This window comes from Colius striatus, chromosome 8, assembly GCF_028858725.1.
Source record: "Colius striatus isolate bColStr4 chromosome 8, bColStr4.1.hap1, whole genome shotgun sequence".
NCBI classification, from domain to species: Eukaryota; Metazoa; Chordata; class Aves; order Coliiformes; family Coliidae; genus Colius; species Colius striatus.
The window spans coordinates 31104130-31127449 of NC_084766.1; the positions used below are offsets into that span (position 1 = coordinate 31104130).

Here is a 23320-nt window from a genome sequence, read left to right on the forward strand (position 1 = left end):
TAACTATATTAAATTTCATTGCTCAGTCACATAATCAGACAAGACTTTATTCTTTGGTTCTTCAGAGGCTGAACTTACTCTTTTTGACCTCCAATATTTGCCTTTGTCAGCAAACTTTCTTCTGCTTGTCCTCTTTGAGTAATATGTACATTGAATACCTGGAGTACTAAGATCCACAGATGACCTCCTGCCGTTTAAGAAGTGGTCAATTACTCCCATCTACTATTGCTTACTATATCTTGAAGTCAATTATTTAGCCATGCAAAGGCTTCTTGCTATAAAAAGTTTCAAGTTTCCATAAAAATCTTTGGTGAGGAACTTTGTTTAAAGCCTTCATACAATTGTCGAATTGTGAAAGTTGGAAGGGACCTTTAGGGATCATCCAGTCCAATGCCCCTGCAGAAGCAGCTCCACCTAGATCAGGTCACACAGGAACGTGTCAAGGCAGCTCTTGAAGATCTCAAAGGAAGGAGCCTCCACACCCTTCCTGGGCAGCCTGTGCCAGGGCTCCCTCACCCTCACAGTAAAAAAGGAAGCCTTGTGAAGCTCCACGTCAAGTCATCAAGTGGATTTGAATTCTTCAATGAACTTTAATAGATTTGGAAGACAGGGCTTCCCTTGATGAGAGCTATACTGATTTTAAGAGTACATGGCAATTATCTCTATTGTCTAATTCTCTCCATTCTTGTAGTTTCTCCTGAAATAAGAGAAACAGAATAGTAAACCAGTAGTTTTCCAGATTTTCCCTGGAACCTCTTATGTCACATATGACACTTGGGATGCAGACTAGTGTTTAGTGTTGGGCTTTTTTTTTCTTTTTCAGTCCTTAATTTTTTTTTAAACATGTTATCACTGAGTTTGCAAAGAAGGTTATGCCAAGTCTGACTTCGTAAAATCATAGAATGGTAGAGGTTGGAAGGGACCTTTAGAGATCATCTAATCCAACCCCCCTGCAGAATCAGGTTCACCTAGATCAGGTCGCATAGGAACATGTCAACAGCTTTTGTATTTAGTAGCTTGAGGGTAGAATTTCTCCTAGTTAGGCAGACTGAGAAGGGGATGACATTGCTTATAGTATCAGCATCAAATTAGAGATATAATGTAGGTGTCATACAACATCTGTATGCCATCACTGATGACAAAACTTTCAATTCCATGACTGATAATGCTTACAGTAGAACACATTGATGTCCTAGAAATTCAGTGTTTTTTTCATGTAGAAATGAGGTCAGTCAATAATGATGTACAGTCACTGAAAAGAGGCAAATAGTTTGTGTGCTCTCTTTTGAAATTAATTTTTTTAAACAAAGTTTTGAGTGTGTTCAGGTTTTAAATAACTAGATTTTAAAGCCTTTCCAATATCTAGATCATAAGCTAAAGATGAAATTCGACTTTGTTTATAACAGTACAAATAAAATATAAATAAACATTTCTGCTGTTCATAGATTTAGTGGTTCTGTGTCTTAAAAATAAAACATTTTTCACACTTTATGTATCAAAATTATTGGATAAATTCCATTAAAAATTATTCATAGTTATGGGTTTTAGTGACTTTGTGGAATGTTTTACAAAATGTTATAATATGTAAATATTAAAATTGTTCTTTATAGGAAGCACTTTAACAGTGTATTTTACTCTTGAAAGACAATGCAGAAATGCATTGGCAAAGTGCATTTTTTTTCCCCCCTGAGTATTAATATAATAAAATCTATATTCCAACTCAACTTACTGTAATGCCATTTGCTTCGATATCAGCTTCCTTTGGTTAGTTCAAATACAGCATAGTTTTTCTCCAGTGGTAACATGCAGTGTCTATTGTGCTACATGTTTTAGACCTATACAGCATCTAAAAATATGATGCATTATGCCTTTCTTTCAATTTATGACTCGTACAGTATGTTTTCTGAGAAGAATGTAGAAATGGATCATTATTATTTGAGCTAATCTAACACTTTCAATTTCACTGACATCCCTCGTTACTTTTTTCATTGAGCATCTGTTAAACATAAAAGTGTATACTGTATTTTATCAGAATGAGCAGTCCTGACATCTATAATTAAGCCTCCCTTGTTTCTGCTTTATTGGCTTTAACGTTCCTGTCTAACAGATTGTACAAATTGCACATTTGTTTACAAAACAGGTCCAGATTGTTCTTTGAACGTCCCCTCCACGGAGTCTTACTGGATTCTACCAAATGTAAAGCCATTCAGCCCTTCTGTGGGCCGGGCTTCCCACAAGGCAATCCTACATGGGAAATTTATGTGGGTGATTGGTGGATACACATTTAATTACAGTTCATTCCAAATGGTGTTGAAGTAAGTGATTTCTCCTTTGTCATAACCTTTTTGATGTGGCTTAGGGAAGACAGATCTTAATAGGGAGTTAGCCTCTATCCTGTAATTTATATGTTTATAGGTTTTAGATTTTTCATTAGTTGCCTTGTTTTCTGCTGGTAATTTTCTTATGATTGAAAAAGGTGAAAACATGGATAACATCAAACAGTAAGTGATCCTGATACATAATTTCTTTGATTTTGTGAAAACTGTTGCTATATGTTGCTGCAAAAGATAAAAACGTGTCTGGAGAAATGCATATGCTGGTATTTTCAGACAGCACATCTAGAATGCTATCTGAATTACTGAAGTTAATTTGTAATTACAGGAGACCAGTGTTTAATGCATGCACTTAGCCTGTTGGTGCCAAGCCAGTAGGGCTAGGCAGATCATTTGTATTTTGCTACTTTATATTTATGACACTTTGTATGTATGTGTGTTTGACCACCTGTTGAAAACAACGTTAAAGCAGCTGATTTAGGTGGTAACTTGTATACGTGTAGAGGCCCTAAATGTGTCAAATATAAGTGTTAGGATATATTTATTAACATGTTTACTTCTCATATTTTTGTCTACCTTCTGTTTTCTTCCATGTTTGTGGTCATCCAAAACAAGTCCTGTCATTTTTGGTGGTTTTGTTTTCTACGTCTGTGGTTTAGTTTTTACCTCTGTTCCCTCTTGTTCTCTGTTAATGCATTAATGTATTGTTAATGAAAATGTAATGGAAATGAAAATTAGCCACATAGCTGCGAGGGTGCTCAACAATTCTTCAAAGTAGTGCAAAAGACTGTGACAGTAGCAGTTTAGGGTTGAGGGTGCTCAACAATTCTTCAAAGTGGTGCAAAAGACTGTGACAGTAGCAGTTTAGGGTTGTTTTTTCTTTCCTTTTTTTAAATGTGTCTGATAACAGTGAGCTTAGCAACCTGGTTTCATAACTTACTTATAAGGCTGGTGATTTTTATTGCATTCTCATTTTCTGAGATTTTTGATGGGTTCTTGAAAGAGCTGTTCCTATTTTATTTGATGTACATTTAGTACACCACCACAAGTTAGTATGCTATTGTAATGGTTAAAATTAATCATGTTACTGCTGTTATACAAATAACCATGTCAGATAAACAGTGACCAATCAAGCCTGCCAGACAGAAGTTGGTTTGAACATGCAACACCCTTTATTCCTCTGCAGGTAGAAAATGTTTACTTTTCTATTTCTTTTTTTAGCTACAACTTGGAAAGCAGTATATGGAATGTAGTCCCTGTATCCAAAGGGCCACTCCAGAGATATGGACACACTCTTGCTTTATATCAGGTTTGGACTCTTTATTGTCTTATATAACAAATTTCTATCTGTGTGCTGCTAGTGATCTTAAAATGATTTACCATGAACAGAGATTTTTGAGGATAATTTAATTTTTTGTGTCTCAACATTTTGTATTGGTGTCTTCTTCAATGCTTAGATGTATTGCACAATATTTGGAACAAAAGATTGTGCAATAGATCTAATTCACTTATTAGCTGACCATAAACTCCCAGAGCTAAACCTGCTGATAAAAGGGCACTGATGTAACTGGAATTGTGGTAAGAGAAGGTGATCTGGGAGCCAAGGGTGTCTCCAGTGTGGGCAGCTCCCTCACTGACCAGGCACCATCCCCAGGGGCTGAGCCCAGCAGCCAGAGCCAGGTGCTGGTAGCAGGGTCCTTTGGCAACCTAGGTCCAGAGACTGTTCAGGGAGCCAAATTAGGAACGCAAGGAGACAGGGCCAGAGAGAGAACTGGAGAGAGATCTACAATGAATGCCTCCATCCAGGAGACAAATGTGGGTCCATCTAACAGGCGGACAGGGATGGAGGCTCCATGGCTGAGCTCTGGGTGAAGCTGGCCAGGGCCATTTATACCTGTTGCCATGAAGGCTGTGACAGGAAGAATTATTATTTTTTTTTAATCTATCTTAGTTCAGAAGCAGAACAGTACAAACTATTGTACTATACCATTGTTTTACTGTAAGTTCAAATAAATACAAACTGCTGGCAGTTTTGCATACTGGTATCATGTAGTCTGCATACTGCTTTACTGAAAGCTCTGTCACAGGCTTGTTTCATTGAAAAAAGATTTCTGTGTACTGATAGAATACAGAGACAGAAAAGATCTTTTCTTCTTAATTGCTTTTAGTTCATTTGTAAATTTGTGTCTGGTGTTATTTGTGTTTCCGAAACATAAAAGATCAGCAGTGAACACAGGGCATGACTTAGCCTTGTGCAGATGGTGGCTGTGACAGAGAAATACAAAATCTGTATCAGAAACTTTAACTTGTTTGTGTTAGACACCTGGGGTTGGGAAGAACAAAAAAGATTGTGTCAAGTCAGACTAGAATATTCTTCTAGCCGGATAATATCTTGAATAATGGATAGCAGTGAAAGCCTAGGGAAGAATATAGGAAAAAATGACAAGAACATATAGAAGTTTCCTCAGAATGTTGTCTTAGTCTGCAGCTGGGGTTGTTGAAGATAACATAATATTTTTTGTGGAAAGATTATGAATCCATGTTTTTTATTTTTCCTCAATGTTTGGCCCATACATTTACTTTAGGATTAATACCATCCTGTGCCTAAGAATTCTTTGTGAAGAAATACCACCTTTTAGGAAACCGATACCTGCTACTTTAATTTTGATAATCCTTACTTATACTATTCTCCATTTATTTTTTCTGTACCACTCATGATCTTCTTTAAGTCCATGGTATAGTCTCTCTAGAATTTGGTTTTTGTGCAAAAAATCCCTTGCATTTAATCATCTTCTAAAAAGAAGCTATTTCATACCTTAGATCACTGTTGTTTCATTGCTTGTACCTTTTCTAGTTCTATTATATCCCCTCTGAGATAAGGAACATTACAGTCTTTTTTCTCTTACTTTTAATGGTATTGTAGCTTTGTGAAAATCTGCTGTTGGTTTTGAACTGGTCTTTTCACAGAACTGTGTTATAACCTCAAGATCTCCTTCTGGTCAATTGAAAACCCACCACTATATGTACAGACTCCATTTTTTTTTAATGTTTATGCATCACATCATGCTTATGTCTGGGAATGTTTATTTACCCTTTTATTCATCGTTGTATGGGGTATTCAGTCTTGTAAGATGTTTCTTCAATTCTTTGCTTTTGGCTGTTGTCCTAGCTACTTTGAGAAACATAGTATTGTCAAAAAACATTGTCATTTCTCCATTCATCCCCATGACAGATTGTTATGACAGATTGTTTTTCAGTATATTGAATAAACAAATCCCCATTGAAGATCTCTGTGGGACACCACTAAAGGCATCTTCTCATTTAAAAAGTAACCTTTTTTCCCCAAAAAAACTTTAATTATTTAGCCTTCTGTTATCCACCTTGCTTGGCATAGAGCATCTTAGTTTCTTTATGACATCAACATTGTCAAGCATCTTTTGGAAGTTCCAGATAACTGTGTTAACCAGACCTTTGATGCTTTCAGGAAAATACAAGTATTTGTCTTTTAAAAATTTCCCTTTTAAAAAGTTTTTGGGCTTTTCCTCAGTGTGTCTGTCTTACTGTGCAGACAATGGTCAGCTCTTTTGTTCCTAAATGACTTAAAAACTAATGCTGGTGGCTTGTTACTGATTGTTTTGCCAGTTTGGGTTTTTGGTTTTTTTCACTATAATATTTTATTATTAATCTCTGCTGTGGAAATACCTGTAAAAATCTACCATGAAGAACTCACATGGGAAAATTACTGTGAATTTATTTTATTACTGTGGATTTTTATTCTCAAAATACACCTTCAGACTGTGGCATCACAAATTATCTAGTTGGCTATTTTTCTATTGCATTTGAAAAGTGATGTATTAGTGCTTTAAATATGATTTTGCAGGCAGCTCATTAAACTTTTTAATGACTTTCCTATATTTCTCTGCATTTTAACCTGCTGGAGTTTTTTTAACCTTTAGTTTTGAAGTATACTTTTTCTTCTAACAGTCTCGTTCATCCTCTTGTTAAACTTTATTTCTTTTGTTATTTGTAATAGGATTTAATTTTTTTTTTTAGTAAGAAGCATTCATGTGGTCTGAGCAGAAATCCTTAAAATGTCTTGATATTGTCAGTATAGAGTTTATCCTTTTAATTGTACCTTTTCTATATATATATATATATATATATATATATATATATATATATTTTTTAAAATAAACATTCTTCCTCTTGTGTTTCCAATACTTCAAGGGGCCTACAAGGAAGTCAGAGGGGCTTTCACAAGGCCATGTAGTGATGGGACGAGGGACAATGGCTTCAAACTGAAAGAAGGTAGATTTAGATTAGGTATTAGGAACAATTTCTTTACTTTGAGGACAGCGAGGTACTAGAAAAGGTTGTCCGAAGAGGCTGTGGATGTCCCTTCCCTGGAAGTGTTCAAGGCCAGTGGAGTTGGGAGCAATCTGGTCTAGTGTAAGGTGTCTTTGCTCACAGAAGAGGGATTGGAACTATATGGTCCAACCCAAACCATTCTGTGAGTCTGTGAAACTGTGTAGTGCTCCCTTTGAAGTGAAGCAGAATTGAAAGTGTGAGTAGATTTTTTTGCTTTGTTTTGCCTTTTTCCTAGCATCCGTTGCTCTTCCAGAGATGTTATATCTGTACATGGAATGTTAATGTTGTAGAAGTATTTTTTCAGTAGTAATATGAACTAGACTCAGTACATGTGGCAGCACCAACTCAAAAATTACTTTTCTTCTCATCAGTTTCTGAGTCATTACTAATGTATTATCTGTTCTTTGAAAGGTCAGATCTTTCTGACCGGTGTCTTTGGTTATTACAGTTCTTGTAGAGTGTGGATCTTTTAGTTGGGAAACGTCCAAGTAATGTATCATTTAGCAGTTCAGAATAAAGGCTCGAAATATCATTTAACCTTTTCATTTGACAGTAGTAATATTTTTCTCGAGATGTTCCAGAGTAAAGTGTAACCATTTTTGAGACACTTTTACCAGAAAATATGAAATGTAATAGACCTGTGATAATTCAGAGATCATTTGGATCTGAGTGAGGAAATGTGGTTGTTGTTAATATTAACGAAAGCTATGGGCAAGTGAGTAGTGAAGAAAACTGTTGCTATTGTCAGATATTTGTTAATTAGTAATTAGAATTCACTAATAGCGAACACAGTCCCACTCAGGTCAATTAACTAATTTACTTTGTTACTTGTACTAGTGATTATGTCAAACATCAAAAACTATGTGGGCGAAAGGAGCCGATCATGTGAGCTGGAGAATCTTCAAGAGAAAAAGTTCATCCTTTTACAATAAATGTTTAAGTTAACTTATTAGGATATACTTGTGATATTTTTTGTTTCAGATGTTCGGTGTCTTGAAAACCAGAAAAAGAAATTAATGTGACATGTAGTAGAACATAATACCTAGAGATGGCAGCTTTGAGCTGTGTTTGGAGATGTGTACTAGTCACTGGATAACATTTCCTTTACAGCTGAGAGAAAAAAATATCCACAGAGAAAAAATTAGATTAAGTTTTTGACTTGAGCTCCTGAGATTTCAAAGCCTAGCACTAGAATGGAGTGAGAGCACAGAGCTGGTACTGTCTGATCATGGCACAAGGTAAATTGAAGCTATGTAATTGACTCTGTGGAGAATGAAATAAGTTACCGTGCCCATTTCCCTCAGAAAGCTGCTTTAGTTAAAGTTGAAGTGCTGTACTTCTTTATTCTGCAGAAAAAAGGATCAGAAGACTCCTACTGATGTATAGTTATGACAAGTGACTAAGACTTTTTATGTGTTTATAGGAGAGAGAGAGTATAAAAGTGTTCTTGCTTTTAGACCAACTAAACTGTTAGATAGTATTACCTTCAGTGCCTCTTCAGACTGGTTATTGGCAAGATGCTACCTGTCTCTGTTAGCAGTTGGTTCTCCTGTGTCTCAAAGGTTGTATATAGTTTCTGGCGTCTTGATACTGAAAAATGTCAACATACTTGAAAATAATTCATATAAGAAATGGGATTATAAAGAGAGTGGAGGAAATGGCTTGTGTTTTTAAAGTAAGTACACATAGCTTTACTAAACAGTGACTAGATAGGGAGCTACACAGTAAACTGAGAAATACTAAATTCCTGGAATAAAGTAGAAAGGGAGTTGTATACACGATATTTATCCCATCACTACTGGGAGTTTGCTTGGTAGTGAGCTTTTGATTACACAACAGAATTTGTTCTGGTAATTAAACTTGCTAGTGGTTCCAAGACAGTGGACAGATGATTGGGCACTGAGATTCCTTTCCTTTAAGACTGCAAGAGGAAGGAAGCAAACAGGCAGGCTAATACAGTGGTAATTGTCAAGATGTTTTCCAGTATACAGACTCTTTTATAAGTAGTCAAATTGAATTTCACTCATTTGAGTTTTATGAAAGTTACTCCCAATTTTAGAACTTTATTAAAAAAATATTTTTTTTTGGGTTACTTTTCCAATTTATTTTATATTGATGTTGAATTCTGTATATTTATCTTCTGGTATTTTTGATTTTAGTCAAACTCTAGTGTTAACAAAAAAGAGTAAATATTGTTTTCTGTTTTAGTAGGAATGGGAAAATCCTTCACCAATTAATTACTGTTATTCTTTTAATGCCTGTTTTTGTTGGCTGTTCTAGTATTGGAACAACACTAGGAATGTAAAAGCATTTTCAAACTCTTCTATGATTAGCAGATTGCATCACTAAGTTGCATAGTCTTATTATTTTATGACTTTCCATTACATCTCATACACAACTTGCTCTCTAACTGTGATCTGCAGACCTCAGAAGTGTATGCGAAGTAGGTAAGATGATTTGTCATACACTTTTTGGAAGGAGGCTAGATAAAAGCCTAATCAGAGTTGCTCTTCAGTTAAGTGGACCTTACTCATGAAGAGATTGGTTTCTTTATGTAAAAGTGCTCTATTTTTAATTTGTTGTTTCGACACTATATTTCAGTTGGTTTGGAATTGGAAGTCTAAGCATGCTTGGCTTTTCTGTCTAGCAGATCTCAAAGCTAATGAATGCTTAATACTTATTTATGCAGTCTATTACTCATTCCTTCCTTTAGTCCAAATACTATATGTACAAAAGGTCATGTTGACATCTCTGCTAACATTCCAGCTACCTTCAGCAGTTTTAAAGCTCTCTTCACATAGTTTTATGTACATGCTTTTCTTCAGCCTATTTTTTCTGTTAAAAGTTCACACAATTTTGTTGGTTTTTTCTTCCCCCATCCCCCCCTAAACCACAGTACTTTTTACCACAAACCACAGTATTTTTACTTGGCCTATAATTTCAATGCCACTGTAGTTCAAGAGAAAGAGTTATTGGCTTTTAAGATATACAAGAACTGACTTAATTGAATCCTTTAATGAGTTAATACCTTTAACTATAGCTAGTGACAATGTCAAAAAATGTGGAACTAATGATGAAATAAAGTGAACAGAGTTGTGTTTAGGCTAACCTGACGTAGAAGTTGTTGCAGCATGTACTGTCTGGAGCTTGCATTTGGTCCTATTGGGAAACTTAGGTTAAAATATACTTCTCGTGTTCACTTAGCAGATTCTTCCTCAGGTTCTTGTTCAGTGAGGATATAGTTCCACAACAAGCTGAGAATAATAAAGCAGACTGCAAGAGGAAGAGTTAAGCAAAGACTGCTTTCCAGTCTGTTAGTCCTGACCTAATGGGAAGATTATGGGACTGAGTAGAGAGGCTACTAATTATTATTTTCTTTTTCTTTTAATGTAACATGTAAAAGAATGTTCTTGATCTTGGCATCTTATTAAAGGAGGTGATGGTCTGGGGAAGAAAGGGGGATACTGAAGTGTCCTAAACCAGTGGGTACATATGGAATGCAGAAAATAGGCTTGTGATGGATAAGTTATCACCAGGTGATTTTATGAATCTTACTTATATTTTATCATGGGAAAAAAAATCCAAAAGTTTATTAATGATATGTAGATTTGACTTAACTTTTAGAAATTTCAGGTAAGTATAGAGAACAAATATTATGATGAATTTTTGAGTCCTATCAGTTTGCATAAAGTTAATTTATATACTAATGCATGACTACAGTCCAGTTGAGGAAAACGGATTGATCGTCTTATTTAATGTAAATGGACAATGACTGTCCTTCATGTAGCTTCTAAGTAGTATTTATTTGGCCCAGCTTTCAGGAACAGATTGGATTTATATAAGAATCAAGGCAGAAAACTAATTTCTGAGAGACAAACTTTTCTGTATAACCATGATACAATTAAGAAATACAAAAAGAAAATGATGTGCCTATGTTAGCATGATTAACTTCCAATTCATTAAAAATGGATTATAAATTGCTCCCTTATTGCATTTCCTTAACATTTTTTTTTTTCTTTGTGGCAAAAAAAGATAAGATTTGGAATGCAGGCAGGATTTGCATAACAGTGTAGTGTTCCCAGGTAGAGTCAGTGTGACTGATAAGTATTGTTCTTTTAAGGAAAAAGAAAAATTGCAAAGACTAAAGAACAAAAATGAGAAGTTTTTAAAAAATCTTGAATTATTGCCTTTATATGAAATATAAAAATTAACCCTGAGATATGTCCAAGGTCAGAGGAATGAACAGTGGCCATCTGTTTGTTCAGGATTCAGTGTGAACTATGTAAAAGAGTTACTCTGCTCTGTTCTGTGTTGATGGGGACTTATCAAACAAGTGGGTGCTCATACTTGCTCTTTTGGTGATCCTGTTGAGTAACTTCTTTGCTCTGTTTCAGTTTTTTTTCTTGCTGTAAAATGCACCTCTGTAAAGGGATTTGATATCACAATCACAGAATGGTAGGGATTGGAAGTGACCTTGAGATCATCTGTCTAAAACCCCCCAAAAAGCAAGTTCACCTAGATCAGGTTGCATAGGAACGTGTCCAGGTGGGTCTTGAAGACCTCCAAGGATATCTTCATAAAACTACTATGCAAAAGCTTGGTGATACTGTTGGGGCATGATTTTTCAGGAATTACCAAGTACATAGCCTTGGAAGTCAGGAAGTGAGATAGCTGAAGAAAAGCATACTGTATCACTGATCATTTTTTAACTCTTTGTGTCTATTAAAAATAAGCACTAACTTACCTAATTTTTGGAAATTCTGTGACTTGCTTTATCAGATTTTACAAAACTTCAAATACACAAAGTACCATGTTAATTCATGATTACTCACTTAAAGGGGGATGAACAGTTGCCAAACTCATGTGATCTGGAAGTGGGAATGTCATGAATGAGTGAACTGCCTACCTGCTCAGTTTACTGCAGGAAATGTCTCATTTTTGCTGGAATTCCCTACTGAGCAGGAACTCTGGACTACAAGTTCAAGATATAGTCTAGTTTTGTGTGTTTTGACTTACATATGGTAATGTTTATATGAAATTTTCAACAAAAAAGCACATCCCTTTACAGTCTTCTCTGACTTCTTAAAGAGAGTACTTCACATAAATAAAATTACCTAAAATGATGAAGGTTAATTTAGTGAGTAAATTGTCACCTTCAGTGTGTGCCACTGTGCTAAAAAGTGTTGCTTTTGGCACAAGATATCAAAACCTTAAAAATTAAGTGTGTGGGAGGCCTGGAATCTTCTTGGTGCTTGTCTAATTGTCATTTTATCTGTTCCTTATCTGTCTCTTGGTCTTGACCCTCCTCCAGGCTGACTAGTACAATTTTTGACATCTTCCATCTGGGCTAGATTCTTGACACCTTTTCCTCAGTAATTTCACAGTTACTCTGTTTAACACTTTTTGGTTGTTGTTTCTCATCTCACTGCTATTGTGTTATGCTGTCTTATTATAAACAACTGTCTAGTGTGCTTTATTCATTCAGAGGTCATCACTTATAAGACTCTTGAAATTGTTTATTGTGTCTGTAAAAACCTCAGCTTTAGCATATACAGTTTGTAAGCAAGTTTATAAGGAGATTCTTTTCTTTCACAATCTTTAGGCTACCTAGGTCCATTTGCATTTGTATCCTTCCTACAATCTCTTCCTGATGAGGCTTTCCAGATAAATGTCCACCTTTATGTGCCTAGGATGTTGGGTTTTTGTCCTGTCTAACTATACATCTAACTTTTTTTCAATTTTGTGTTTCTTGTGCTGGCTTTGGTCTGTAAGCCTTTCTTGCTCCATGTTCAGCTGATCATTGCTAACTTGTAAAGTGTTTTTCGGCTCTACTAGGAGCTTCTTAATCTCAGAAATAGACCTGAGTGAAGCTTAGTTAAATCTGTTTCTGTGGTTGATAAAGCAGTTGTCATGACCTTCTTGTCTTTTTCTCAGTGAATAGTCTTGTGTACAGGATCTGCTGTGTCATTTATAAAGATTGCTCCTCACAGAAGTGTCCTTTTATCTGAACTTTCTTACTGTCAACTGTCTGAATAATCATTTCAAAGTTCATGCAGCTCTTCAGGTCACTTTTTTTTGTGTGTAATGTCTTTCCTCAATGTCAGAAGTCTTTCTTTTTTTTCCAAATACTGTTGTACAGCACCTGCAGCTCTGTAATTGGCTTCCTCTTTCTGCTGTTGTCTGTTATTTGCATTTAGAAATAAATAGTCCATGATGTTAGTGATGCTGATTTGCCTTTTGAGATCTGTGTGGCAGTGTAATGAATGAGCCGTGTAGAATCCTTTTAAGAGTAATATTTGTTCAAGATACTCCCTTGGATCAGTGGACAGCCTCCCTCCAGCTTCTATGGGTCTTCACAAAGCTCTTTAAAGTGTTGTTTTATCTCATAGGAAAAGAATGATTTCAGACAGAGATATATATATGTATGTGTGTGTGTGTATATATAATCCTACTAGAAATTCCTACTGAAAGATGTGAACATCTTTTGTTTAAGCACCATCAGTCCAACCTAATTGGTATCACTGAATAGGAATGATTTAAATTCCAAATTAAGAAATATTTACATGCTTCAAAAGGAAAAAATAGTTGAAAATCTTGCAGAAATTTCAAGTGTACTCTTGAAGACAGACCAGAAAATTTCGTTAGTTATTTATTGCCTAATCTCTCAGAGTAATGAGGAAATTTTTCATGTGGTTTGCCATCAACTGTAGGTATATATAGCATTATATCCCTCTCAAACCTTTGTTTTGTTGGACCAAATAGACTGTCATTCTTCTAAAGATCTATATTTTGCATGCCTACCAATTGAGTTCATCTTTCTTGATGTGTATGATGATAATAGCGTGCAGCTTACATTTCCATTTAGATCCCATCAGCTTTTTGTACAATAAGTCTGAAATTTCCATATGGTTGATCCAAACTTCTTATATTAGGTAGTTTCTTTAGCCTTTTTTTCTGAGACTCGTTATTCTATGTTAAGCAAAACTTTGACAAATATTGTAAGTCTGCAGCTTCCTTTTTTTTTTTTTCTCCAACCAACTAAGACTTGAATTAGGATAAACCCTACAATATTACATTGTGGGATGTGGGAGACAACTGATGACTGTACAAACACTAAGCAGATGGGATGCAGAGTGTATGTGGTTCTGGTATGTCCTAGCAATTATTCTTGAAGCCAGAGGCAATTTTTTCCACCCTGGATAGACTGTGCTTGAGCCAGTCTGTAAAGCCAACATTCTGTGACTTTGTGTGAACTTGATTTGGAACTCTAGGTGAAGTCTGAGATTTAGTAAGATTTGTTTTCAGTCAATATTTAAGTAAATTGTTCATTGCATATCAAAACAGATGGCATTGCTGTTTGAGGTATATGATTGATGAAGACTGGAAAATCTGTTTTGCATCCCTTTAAAAAAACTCCAAATACTCTTGCCTATGTGATTTGATTTTTAGCAAATGTACCCAAGAGGATACTGTACACGTATTGTCCATTCTCTTTGGGCTCAGATTACTGTGAATTTTCTCAGGACTTAAGTTACTTTGCTATTAAGAAGGAATATGCTATCTTGTGCACGTGCTGAATGAAATCCCCATAGACAGATTGTGTGGAAAATCACATTTTAGTTGTGTGAACTGTTCCTTAAGAAAACAGTATAATATCCTTTCTGTTTAGTTTTTGGTTTTGTTTTGTTTGGGTTTTATTTGAAGGAGAATGCTGCAGTATGAATTAGAAGAGCCATGTAATTAAAGTTTTTCTGCTTGAAGTAATCCGGTTAAAATTCATTTTGGTGTCATTTTCATGGCTGGGTTTATTTTTCAGAGAAATAGTCTCCTTATCATCACTGTTGGTTTAGTTTAAATATCATAGTCTGGGATTAGTGTCTGATATTGAGTTGCTTAATGTAAGATTAAATGTGAAGATTTAAATCAGATTGTTCAGTTATGAAACACTACACAGCACAGAAATAGGCAGTTCAGATGTTATCTTTCTGTAATCCATTCTTTGCTTTTTCTTTCTTCCAATTTTTACAGGAAGACATCTACATGTATGGAGGTAAAATTGAAACCAACAATGGCAATGTTACTGACGAGCTGTGGATTTTCAACATACCCAGTCAAACGTGGAGTACCAGAACTCCTGCAGTACTTGTACATGGCCAACAATATGCTGTGGAAGGTCACTCAGCACACGTAGTAGAGCTGGACAGCAGAGATGTGGTTATGATTATAATTTTTGGATATTCTGCCATCTATGGTTACACAAGCATTGTGCAAGAATACTACATCAGTAAGTCACTTTCAAATAATTTGTATCATGTCCTGATAAAAAAGAAAAATCTTGTGTCGTGGTTTTTTAAGTGAAGAATGCTCTTATTTTTGTGAAAAAAAAGTATTTTGCAAAAGAAATAAAACCTGATATTTTTTTCCTTTAATTATGTAGGTCAAATTTCTTGTATCATTTTGTACATGTTTGGAGTACAATGGCTTTGGCTATGTGTTATTTAGTACATTACCCTGGTACTCCAAAGGGGGCCAAGGAAGGCTGAAATCAGAAATTCCACACAATGGTTATTGTTGTGATGATACATTTTTTAACCAAAGCTTTACTGTTTTTACCACAAAGTAGATGAGCAAAAAAAGAAAAGACAAACACAAATTATGAATGGTGCTTACTACCGTTATTTAGTTATTTTGAAGGTTCTTTAATGTTGCTGTAGTACTTTGATTTTGGAAATGTAACAACTTAGTTCATTCCTCTATATAAGGTTCTCTCTAAGTATATACATGTTGCTACTAGAGAAAATAAGAGAAAATGAACACTAATTTTTGTAAATAACCTGCTGTGTCTATCTGAGATTCTCCTTGCAAACCACAAGCTTTTCCCAGGGGTGACTTTAAATGTTACAATTAAATAAAAAGAGGGAACTTTTTTTAATCTTACACATGGCACCTCTAAGATAATAATTCAATAGAATAAACATGAAAATCTACACCTTCTGATACATTTTAAAGCATATTTATATTCCTACTAATGAAAATTGTAATCTTCTCTTGTTTTGATTCCTTGTTTTCTATAGAATTTGAGTCCCCCATTATTTAGGCAATCACAAAATTTCAAAGTAATGGTTATATATAAAGGAACGATTTTTTTTTTTTCTGTATATTTATCCTTTTTTTGCAAGTATGCCTATATATATGTATAAAAACACTGCTGAAGCAGATTTATGGGAATTATTAGGGGAATCATTATGGAAATACTCTCAGAACACAGAGATTTCTTATGTTTCCTGGTACTATTTCTGATAGTAGTGTTTCCAATTTTATAAAATGTTGAAAAAGGATAAAAAGAAAATGAAAATAAGAGGAAGAGTGCCACGAAGTGCTTTATCCATACTGCAATTCCAATCTTAGAATGATATTTCACAATTAATTATAAGATTTGTTAAGGATTAAAGGCCAGTTTTTTGAATATCTTAATATCTGGAAGTTTTTTTTTAACCTGACAGAGAGAACTGTTCTAGTTTTCTAGAAAAACTAGTGCACATTCTACTAATGCCTACTGGAATTTTGAATTATTTACTTCTTCCCATGCTGCTTATGTAGTCTGAAGTAGAAATACCAATATTATTCTCACCTATTACGGTGGTTAGTTTAATTATGTAAATGTGCTCACGATTCACTTTGTCAAATTTTCTGTCTGGTGGATTTTATTGCTGGCTTTTTGGTTGAAATGTACTTGTTCCTAGTTTAAGTTTCTTTTAATGTTAAGGCTATGCTTGTGGAGGATTAAATTAACAGACTATAACTAAGCATATATAAAACAAACAAAGAAAAGAAACCTCAAGCATTTCATACTATGGTAATAAGCTTTGAGTAGGAGAAAGAACTTATTTCTCTGGCAATTATTATAGATCTGAATTATTCTCAAGTTTTTATGTTTCCTTTCAGAGTTGATAATTTTGTAATATACTAGTGAGAAATTTTGTTTGTTAAAGTCAATCTGCTTGAGTTGCATCAAATGTAAAGTAATTTTGTAACAATATGGAGTATTACCATGGTGTAACCCATTAATTTCAGTGAGTCTACTCATGTGACGAAGGGTTATTGGTGCATGCAGTGCTTTGCAGAACATGGTCTACGTGCTGTAATTGAACCATTTCTGCTGTGGGTAATTGTCATGTTTCATTTTACCTTATTGCATCTCTCCCACCCTCTCATCTTCATCTAAGGTAAATGAATTTTGTGGCAAATTTTCATGAATTTTCTGTCAACTTTAGCATTTATCTATAATTCTGCAGCTGTAGGATCGTTTTTAACCATAAAGTTCCAGATGGTGGCTTGAATGAAGAATGAACTAGCTTTTTGGGGATTTCAGCAGCTCAGAATCCAAATTTGAAAGAGATAGGAAGTGACAGGAGTATTGCTGTGAACCTGCCTGAATAAGGAAGAAAATTTGTTATAAAAAAAAGCTTCTCATGTTATGGAAAGAAAGAGTCCAATTTTCTCCCTCTCTGCTTGCTTTTAAAACATATATTGCTTTGACATTTCAAATTGTACTGCTTTATTCTTTCTAAATGTTATCAGCTGTGTCTTTTAGTCTTAATGAAAGCTATTTTTCAAGCATTTACCAGATGCCTACTGAAAGAAAGAGGCATCAAAAAAAGCAACTTACCCTTTGGTTCATGTGAATTGAAACCTCTAGTGATCCTGTCCTGTTAGTGAACCTTACTGAACATGATACGTGGAATTGTGGAATTCTGGTACGAAAACCTTCTTCAGTTACTGTCACCCTGATTTCCATGGTGTCTGAATCAAGAAATATCTAGAGAAGTTTTAATTATTTGTGCACTTCCGAGCTTGTCACGTAGGTATGCATTTCTTGTGAATGAAGTGTGTGCATGGTCTGAAAATGTCTCTGACATTGTCTGATTAGTGAAGAGAGTAATTTCAATCAAAGCCAAATAAATTCTTGAACAATCAAACATGGTTTGCAGGCATATTTTCACCATGCAAAAGCACAGGAATACATTTCTGCTCCAAAGGTGTGGTGATTGTTGCAGGAACAAAAGAGCTTCCTGTTGTCCTTTCTAGCTATACTTAGACTTACGACTTTTGAGGAAAGCAATAAATCCTGTATGAGAATTATGTGAATAATTTTACTAACTTGAACTATAAAGCTTTTCTGGGTTATTCCCCAGGGAAATTTATTCCTCTTTAGGTTAGCAATACCTCATAAACCTTCTAGGAATCTCAATGTGAGTCTCAAGGTGAATATAATAATGGTGTTTTGTTTTAGCTGAGGTTTATAAATGATCGTTATGTATTAAGAAACTTCTGAATAAGTCTTCTGTGATTTTATTTTATGTTTTAGAAGGCAGAGATTTCTTTGAGTTAGTAGCTTATCCCTGTTTTTTAGGCTTTTTAAAAAATGAATTTAGAAGTAGGTTATAGAGTACTTGTGATGAAAAATGTTTCTTTGAAGGAGCGCTGAAAAGCTGTATGATGTAACATGTGTTTTCCCTCTTTTGGTAAGTTCACATAAGCTTCATGGTTGCTGAAAAAAAATTTGAAGTTTGTCACTGCAATAAAATGAAGATGGCACACTAAGGTGCCTCTTGGACACTTCCTTCTTTTTACCCAATCTGTTTGAAGGCTGTGTTGTGGGAAGGACAGATCAGGCCAATGTGTCTGCCTTTCCTTGGTCTTTTTTATTGGATTTATTACCGCAAATTAAGTTTTGTTTTTTCAAACATCTTTTAAGAAACAGATTTGCCTCAAAATGGTATTTTAATTATCCTATTTTGAATGATAAAATGATTTTGTTCAAATTTGAAATTTTTCTACATTTGACCATATTAATCAGTTTCTTACAAAGAAATGAACTGAAAAAGGAAACAATAAGGTTTTGTCTCTTATTTTACGTGCTTTGCATTCTTTGATGATGGGATGGTGTTACATCTTTGGAGGTGACTAACTTCCTCTGAGCAAAAGGCTGGAATTTATCACCTTGGCCATCAAAATCAGTGACTTTTAAAAGTAAACACTGTATTTTAGAATTCCTTTTAAAAATAAATGAGGATTAATCCTAAACAGTGAAGTGCCATTGGAAAATTGGGTTATAACTTTAGTGACTAGGCATTTTCTAATTCATAGCCTACCTTTATCAATGGTCTGTTTATATTCACTTGTTTCCTGGGCAATACATATTTAATGTAAGCAGCTCATTTCCCTCCTTGGAATTCTCTTTGATATGTACTGACAGATAGCAATCTTCCCTTTTGCAAGACTAATTAGGACGACCTCCTGTATTCCACTGTCATTGCAATAATTCATCTCTGTACGTTTTCCACAAGGAATTAGTCTCTCTTGAACATGGATGATTTGGGATAATCTAGGTGAGATTTCACCAGTGCCTGGTTAAATATCCTTAATCCTACTGAATTTGGAACACCTCACTTGGTATGCAGTAAAATACCATTTGTACTGCCTCCAGGAGATAGCCATTGCTCATAGGCTTTCTCTGGTGAAGCAGTGCTCCTACTCATTGTTCTTAGTCATTAACAACTGATGAGCTTTCAGTTAACAGAAGTTCATATTGCTAATCCCAATGCACAATGTCTTTACATTATTGTTGATTTTGTTCTGGTAGCCGAGATCATCCAGTTCATTCTGCATGTTTTTTTCTACAGCTTCTATGAGTTGATAGTCTATAAATATATACAGCTATTACACCTTAAATTTGTGACAGTGTCATAAATGCACTCAGTCTGACCCTTAAGGAGTCTCCCGAGTACTCACAGCACCTCTCAACATTTTTCATTGTTACTTCTTGTTCAGTGCTCAAATCCCATTCTGTTATAACTACTGGTTTTCCATTGTGACACTATAGTAAGGACATTACTGAAGCCCAGGTACTTTGAACACTTAGTCTTCCTTCTGTAGATGATTATTTTGTAGGCAAATGGTATATGGCTTATTATGTTTATGTTACCCAGTGAAGTGGTTTTTGATTTTTTTTAAGTTTTATTTATCCTTTTAAAAAAACCAAACAAATGTATTTGTTCTAAACCTTTGCATATGATTGTGATGATTAAAGTCTGTAATTGTCCAGATTTTGTACATACTCCCTCTGATCTTTAATGTTAGCACTATGATTGTTGTTCTTTGCTGTTATCTGACCAGTTCTATTTAAAATGCTTGCTACTATGTCTGCAGTTTCATTTGTTACATCTGTCAGTTTTGGAATGGAGTCATACACTTATTCTACAGATTTTGTTTCAGATGTAGTATCTTTTTCTGTTTACATGTTTTTGTAGATGACTCTGTAAGTGTATGATTCTATCAAAGGTGACCAGAATATTGCAGTGTGAAACTGTGTCCAGGTTTAGTACCTGACAGATTGAATTGCTTGAATTATCATAGAATTGCCTAAGTATTTCAAGAGAAACCTTAAGAGGAAGAACATTCTCGGAGATTACCCAGATGTTGATGAAAAATGTCCAATTACAAATGAAAAGTAGAAGCCTGTATTACTTGAGGGATTTTTTTCTCCCCCCTTTTAGTATATTTTTTTTCCTTTGACCTTGTTTTCACACTGTCTATTAGGCTTACAAATTGAAATTTAGAAAAAAAAAAATCCTATTTCCTTCTTTCTGGTTTGTATATTCATGGAACTCTTTCTTCATTTGGCTTCTGAAGCTGTTGAGGCTGCAGATTCACAGGACTGATTTGGTCATCTGATTTCCCAATAGAAAGAGTGGGATCTCTTTGAGCATGAGAAGGGATATATAAGTAGCTCAAATGAAATTTGAATTTCTGTTTAAAAATAATAGATCAAGATCCATATTAATTGGCTGTTTAAAAAAAAGGGCAGATCATGTGCATAAATACTGACAAAATGTGTTTTTGTCTGAATGATGCTGAAGTAGTGTGAAAGATCAAAACTGCATATACACATTTCAGTGTTGAAAATTCAGGCAGCTCAACTAAGTTTCAGAATGGGAAATAGAAGGAGAAAACTGTAATGTTGCTTTTTGATGTTGATTTCAGAAAGATGTTGCTTGTCCTCTATTTGTTAGCAAGGTAATACGTGTGTAAAATACATATTATTACTGATGTTTATGTTCAGAGTTGCAGTTCTTAATAGCTTGATAATACCCAACATAGAGATTGAAATAAAATACTGATTACGTTGTACTCCATATAAATAATGTAAATATGCTGTTTCAGATATAAATAGTGCATTACACAAATACCAACATTCATACAGCAAACCAACACAAATCTTCCAGTTGAATCTACACTTTAAAACTTGCTATAAGCACCTGTTATTGAAAAAATAGTAACTTGCTTATAGAAATGATATCTGGAAGCCACTTAGTGAAAGTAGAATAACCACAGTAATAATGGGAAGTCACGAGTCTTTTCACTGCACAGAAGAATCTGGAGGAAAAAGGGGTAACCTTAAATTACCTACATAATATCAGATAAAAATTTAAATGGAATTTAAACTAGCTTTCAGGTGAAGCAAGGTGCTTGGTGTTGGATAAATAACTACATAATGGCAGTCGGTTTAGGTTAAGAATCGGGAGACAGCTGCATTTTGGAAATCCTTGTCCACACTGTGTATTCTTCAGACATAATCTTCAAAAGGCTTTGAATTATTTATTTAATTTCATATATATAGAACTGGCTGCCTAATTGTCATAGGCTCTTTTGAGTAGTCTGGTTTCTCCAGCAAATACTTACCTCTTGGCTTGCTCTTTTTGTGACTTGTGTCGTGGGCTTGGGAGGTGGAGGGGAAAAATAAAAAAGGAAATTTCAGGGCTATGTGCAACAAGAAGTCACTTAACCTCACTGTCTTTTTTTATATTGATAGGGTAAAATATTTTCCAATTGTGTTTTATTCTTCAGTCATAACAGCTATTGTGAATGGTTTTATTTGGTGTCTCTTTGCAGTTATTAATGATGTGATGTAAAATGTGGGTTTAAGTGCCAGTTTAATGAGTTGTTATCAGATTATCCTTCTGTGAGTTTTCAGCAACTGAGTAGGTATATTTGCAGTTAAATAAGTAAAAAACAGCAGTTGAAAACTGATTTTTTTGCTCAATAATTTTTCAGTTTACTGGCAAAGTGTCTATCTGTATCTGTGTGTACTTTGAGGTACCTTACGTTACATGCTTCTCACAACTCACAGCAGTTTGGTTTCTGCCAGGCTTCTCCAGACAGTTTCCCCATGATTGAGTACAGGTGTTCCTATGCAGCTCAAGTAGCTAGAACACTGAATTCTCATCAGCCGTCTCTGGCAGGACAAAGTTAATGTTGAGACACAATTGACTGTAGCTCTTAATTTCATATTTTCCAGATGTTTTTGTTTGTTTTTCTTTTCTGTGTGTGCTGAACTTGCACATGGGAGAGTATGAGATGATAAAACAAGTCCCTAGTTATTGCCCTCTTTAGAATAATAGTGAAAATGTTTTTCTATACCTTTTTTTTTTTTTAATAACTCTTGGTATTGTGGGTTACCAATAGTTAAGCCTTAAGCTGATACCTTTTGTCCATCTGTTTCAGGGTCTAATTCTTGGCTTGTACCAGAAACAAAAGGAGCAATTGTGCAAGGTGGATATGGCCATACTAGTGTCTATGATGAGCTGACAAAATCTGTTTATGTCCATGGTGGATATAAAGCGTTACCTGGCAATAAATATGGATTGGTGGATGATCTTTACAGATATGAAGTTAATACTCGGACATGGTAAGTGGGGTTTATAATTTAGAAAACTAAGTTATTTGTTACCAGGAAGGGAAATGTAGTCATAGCTTAAGGTGGAGTAAGGTTCTGTTCCAGTCATGTAGGCACCTCCATATCCTTTTCATGCTGCAGAATAGTACATTCTCAGCACCAAAATGGAAGAATTGTGGTGAGGGATTAGAATTTAGCTGGTGGTTTAATGGAGCCACATGTTGAATGAGTGGCAAGGAGGAAACTTAGCACATGTTCTATAAATTAAGAAAAGATTCTCCTATCCAGACACAACCACTATGCAGAAATAGAATGCATGTGCTGTTTCCACATGGTATGAATATCCTGCTGATTCACATTCAAGTACCTTTTATATAAATAAACAGAGAAATCTAAGAACTGTGGAAAGTTATTTTTCACAAAACTATCAGAAATAAGAGAATATTCCTGGTATTGTGTAGGGATTCTTAGTTGTTGATGGTGTTTCTTTTTTTGTCAGTTCCCTGTCCCTCAAGTTTATTGTAATTTATGAATGCTAGTTATATACAGAAAGTGACCTTAAATGTGTTTTTTTTTTTTGTTACCTTAGAGATGACTTGATCAAGAACTGTTTTTAGAACATTTTATTCTTGCAATGTAATATTTCTGTTGAGCACTCATGGCTTAACATTAAGCACACAAGATTTTCTCTTAGAGGTTGGAAACATGTGGGTTTGGTTTCACTGAGGCTTTTGATTTTGAATGCCCCTAATTCATGGCACTTGGAAACATTATTACAAGAATTTTTGTTTCTTTTAATGCATTTTTAAATTGCTGGAATTTTAATGCTGTCTTCATATGCTCTGGTTTTGGGGAAAAAAGTGATATATCCTTTGATCTG

General features: G+C 34.8%; 1 protein-coding gene across 1 annotated transcript in view; it reads left to right on the top strand.

Moving 5' to 3' along the window:
- The window catches only part of ATRNL1 (attractin like 1), a 493875-nt gene that overhangs the window by 58741 nt on the left and 411814 nt on the right, over positions 1 to 23320 (top strand). Inside the window, exons 6-9 of the mRNA XM_062001233.1 lie at positions 2141 to 2315; positions 3555 to 3642; positions 14730 to 14985; positions 22269 to 22452. Of these exons, the coding sequence (XP_061857217.1) occupies positions 2141 to 2315; positions 3555 to 3642; positions 14730 to 14985; positions 22269 to 22452 (703 nt within the window). The remainder of the gene's footprint in view (positions 1 to 2140; positions 2316 to 3554; positions 3643 to 14729; positions 14986 to 22268; positions 22453 to 23320) is intronic.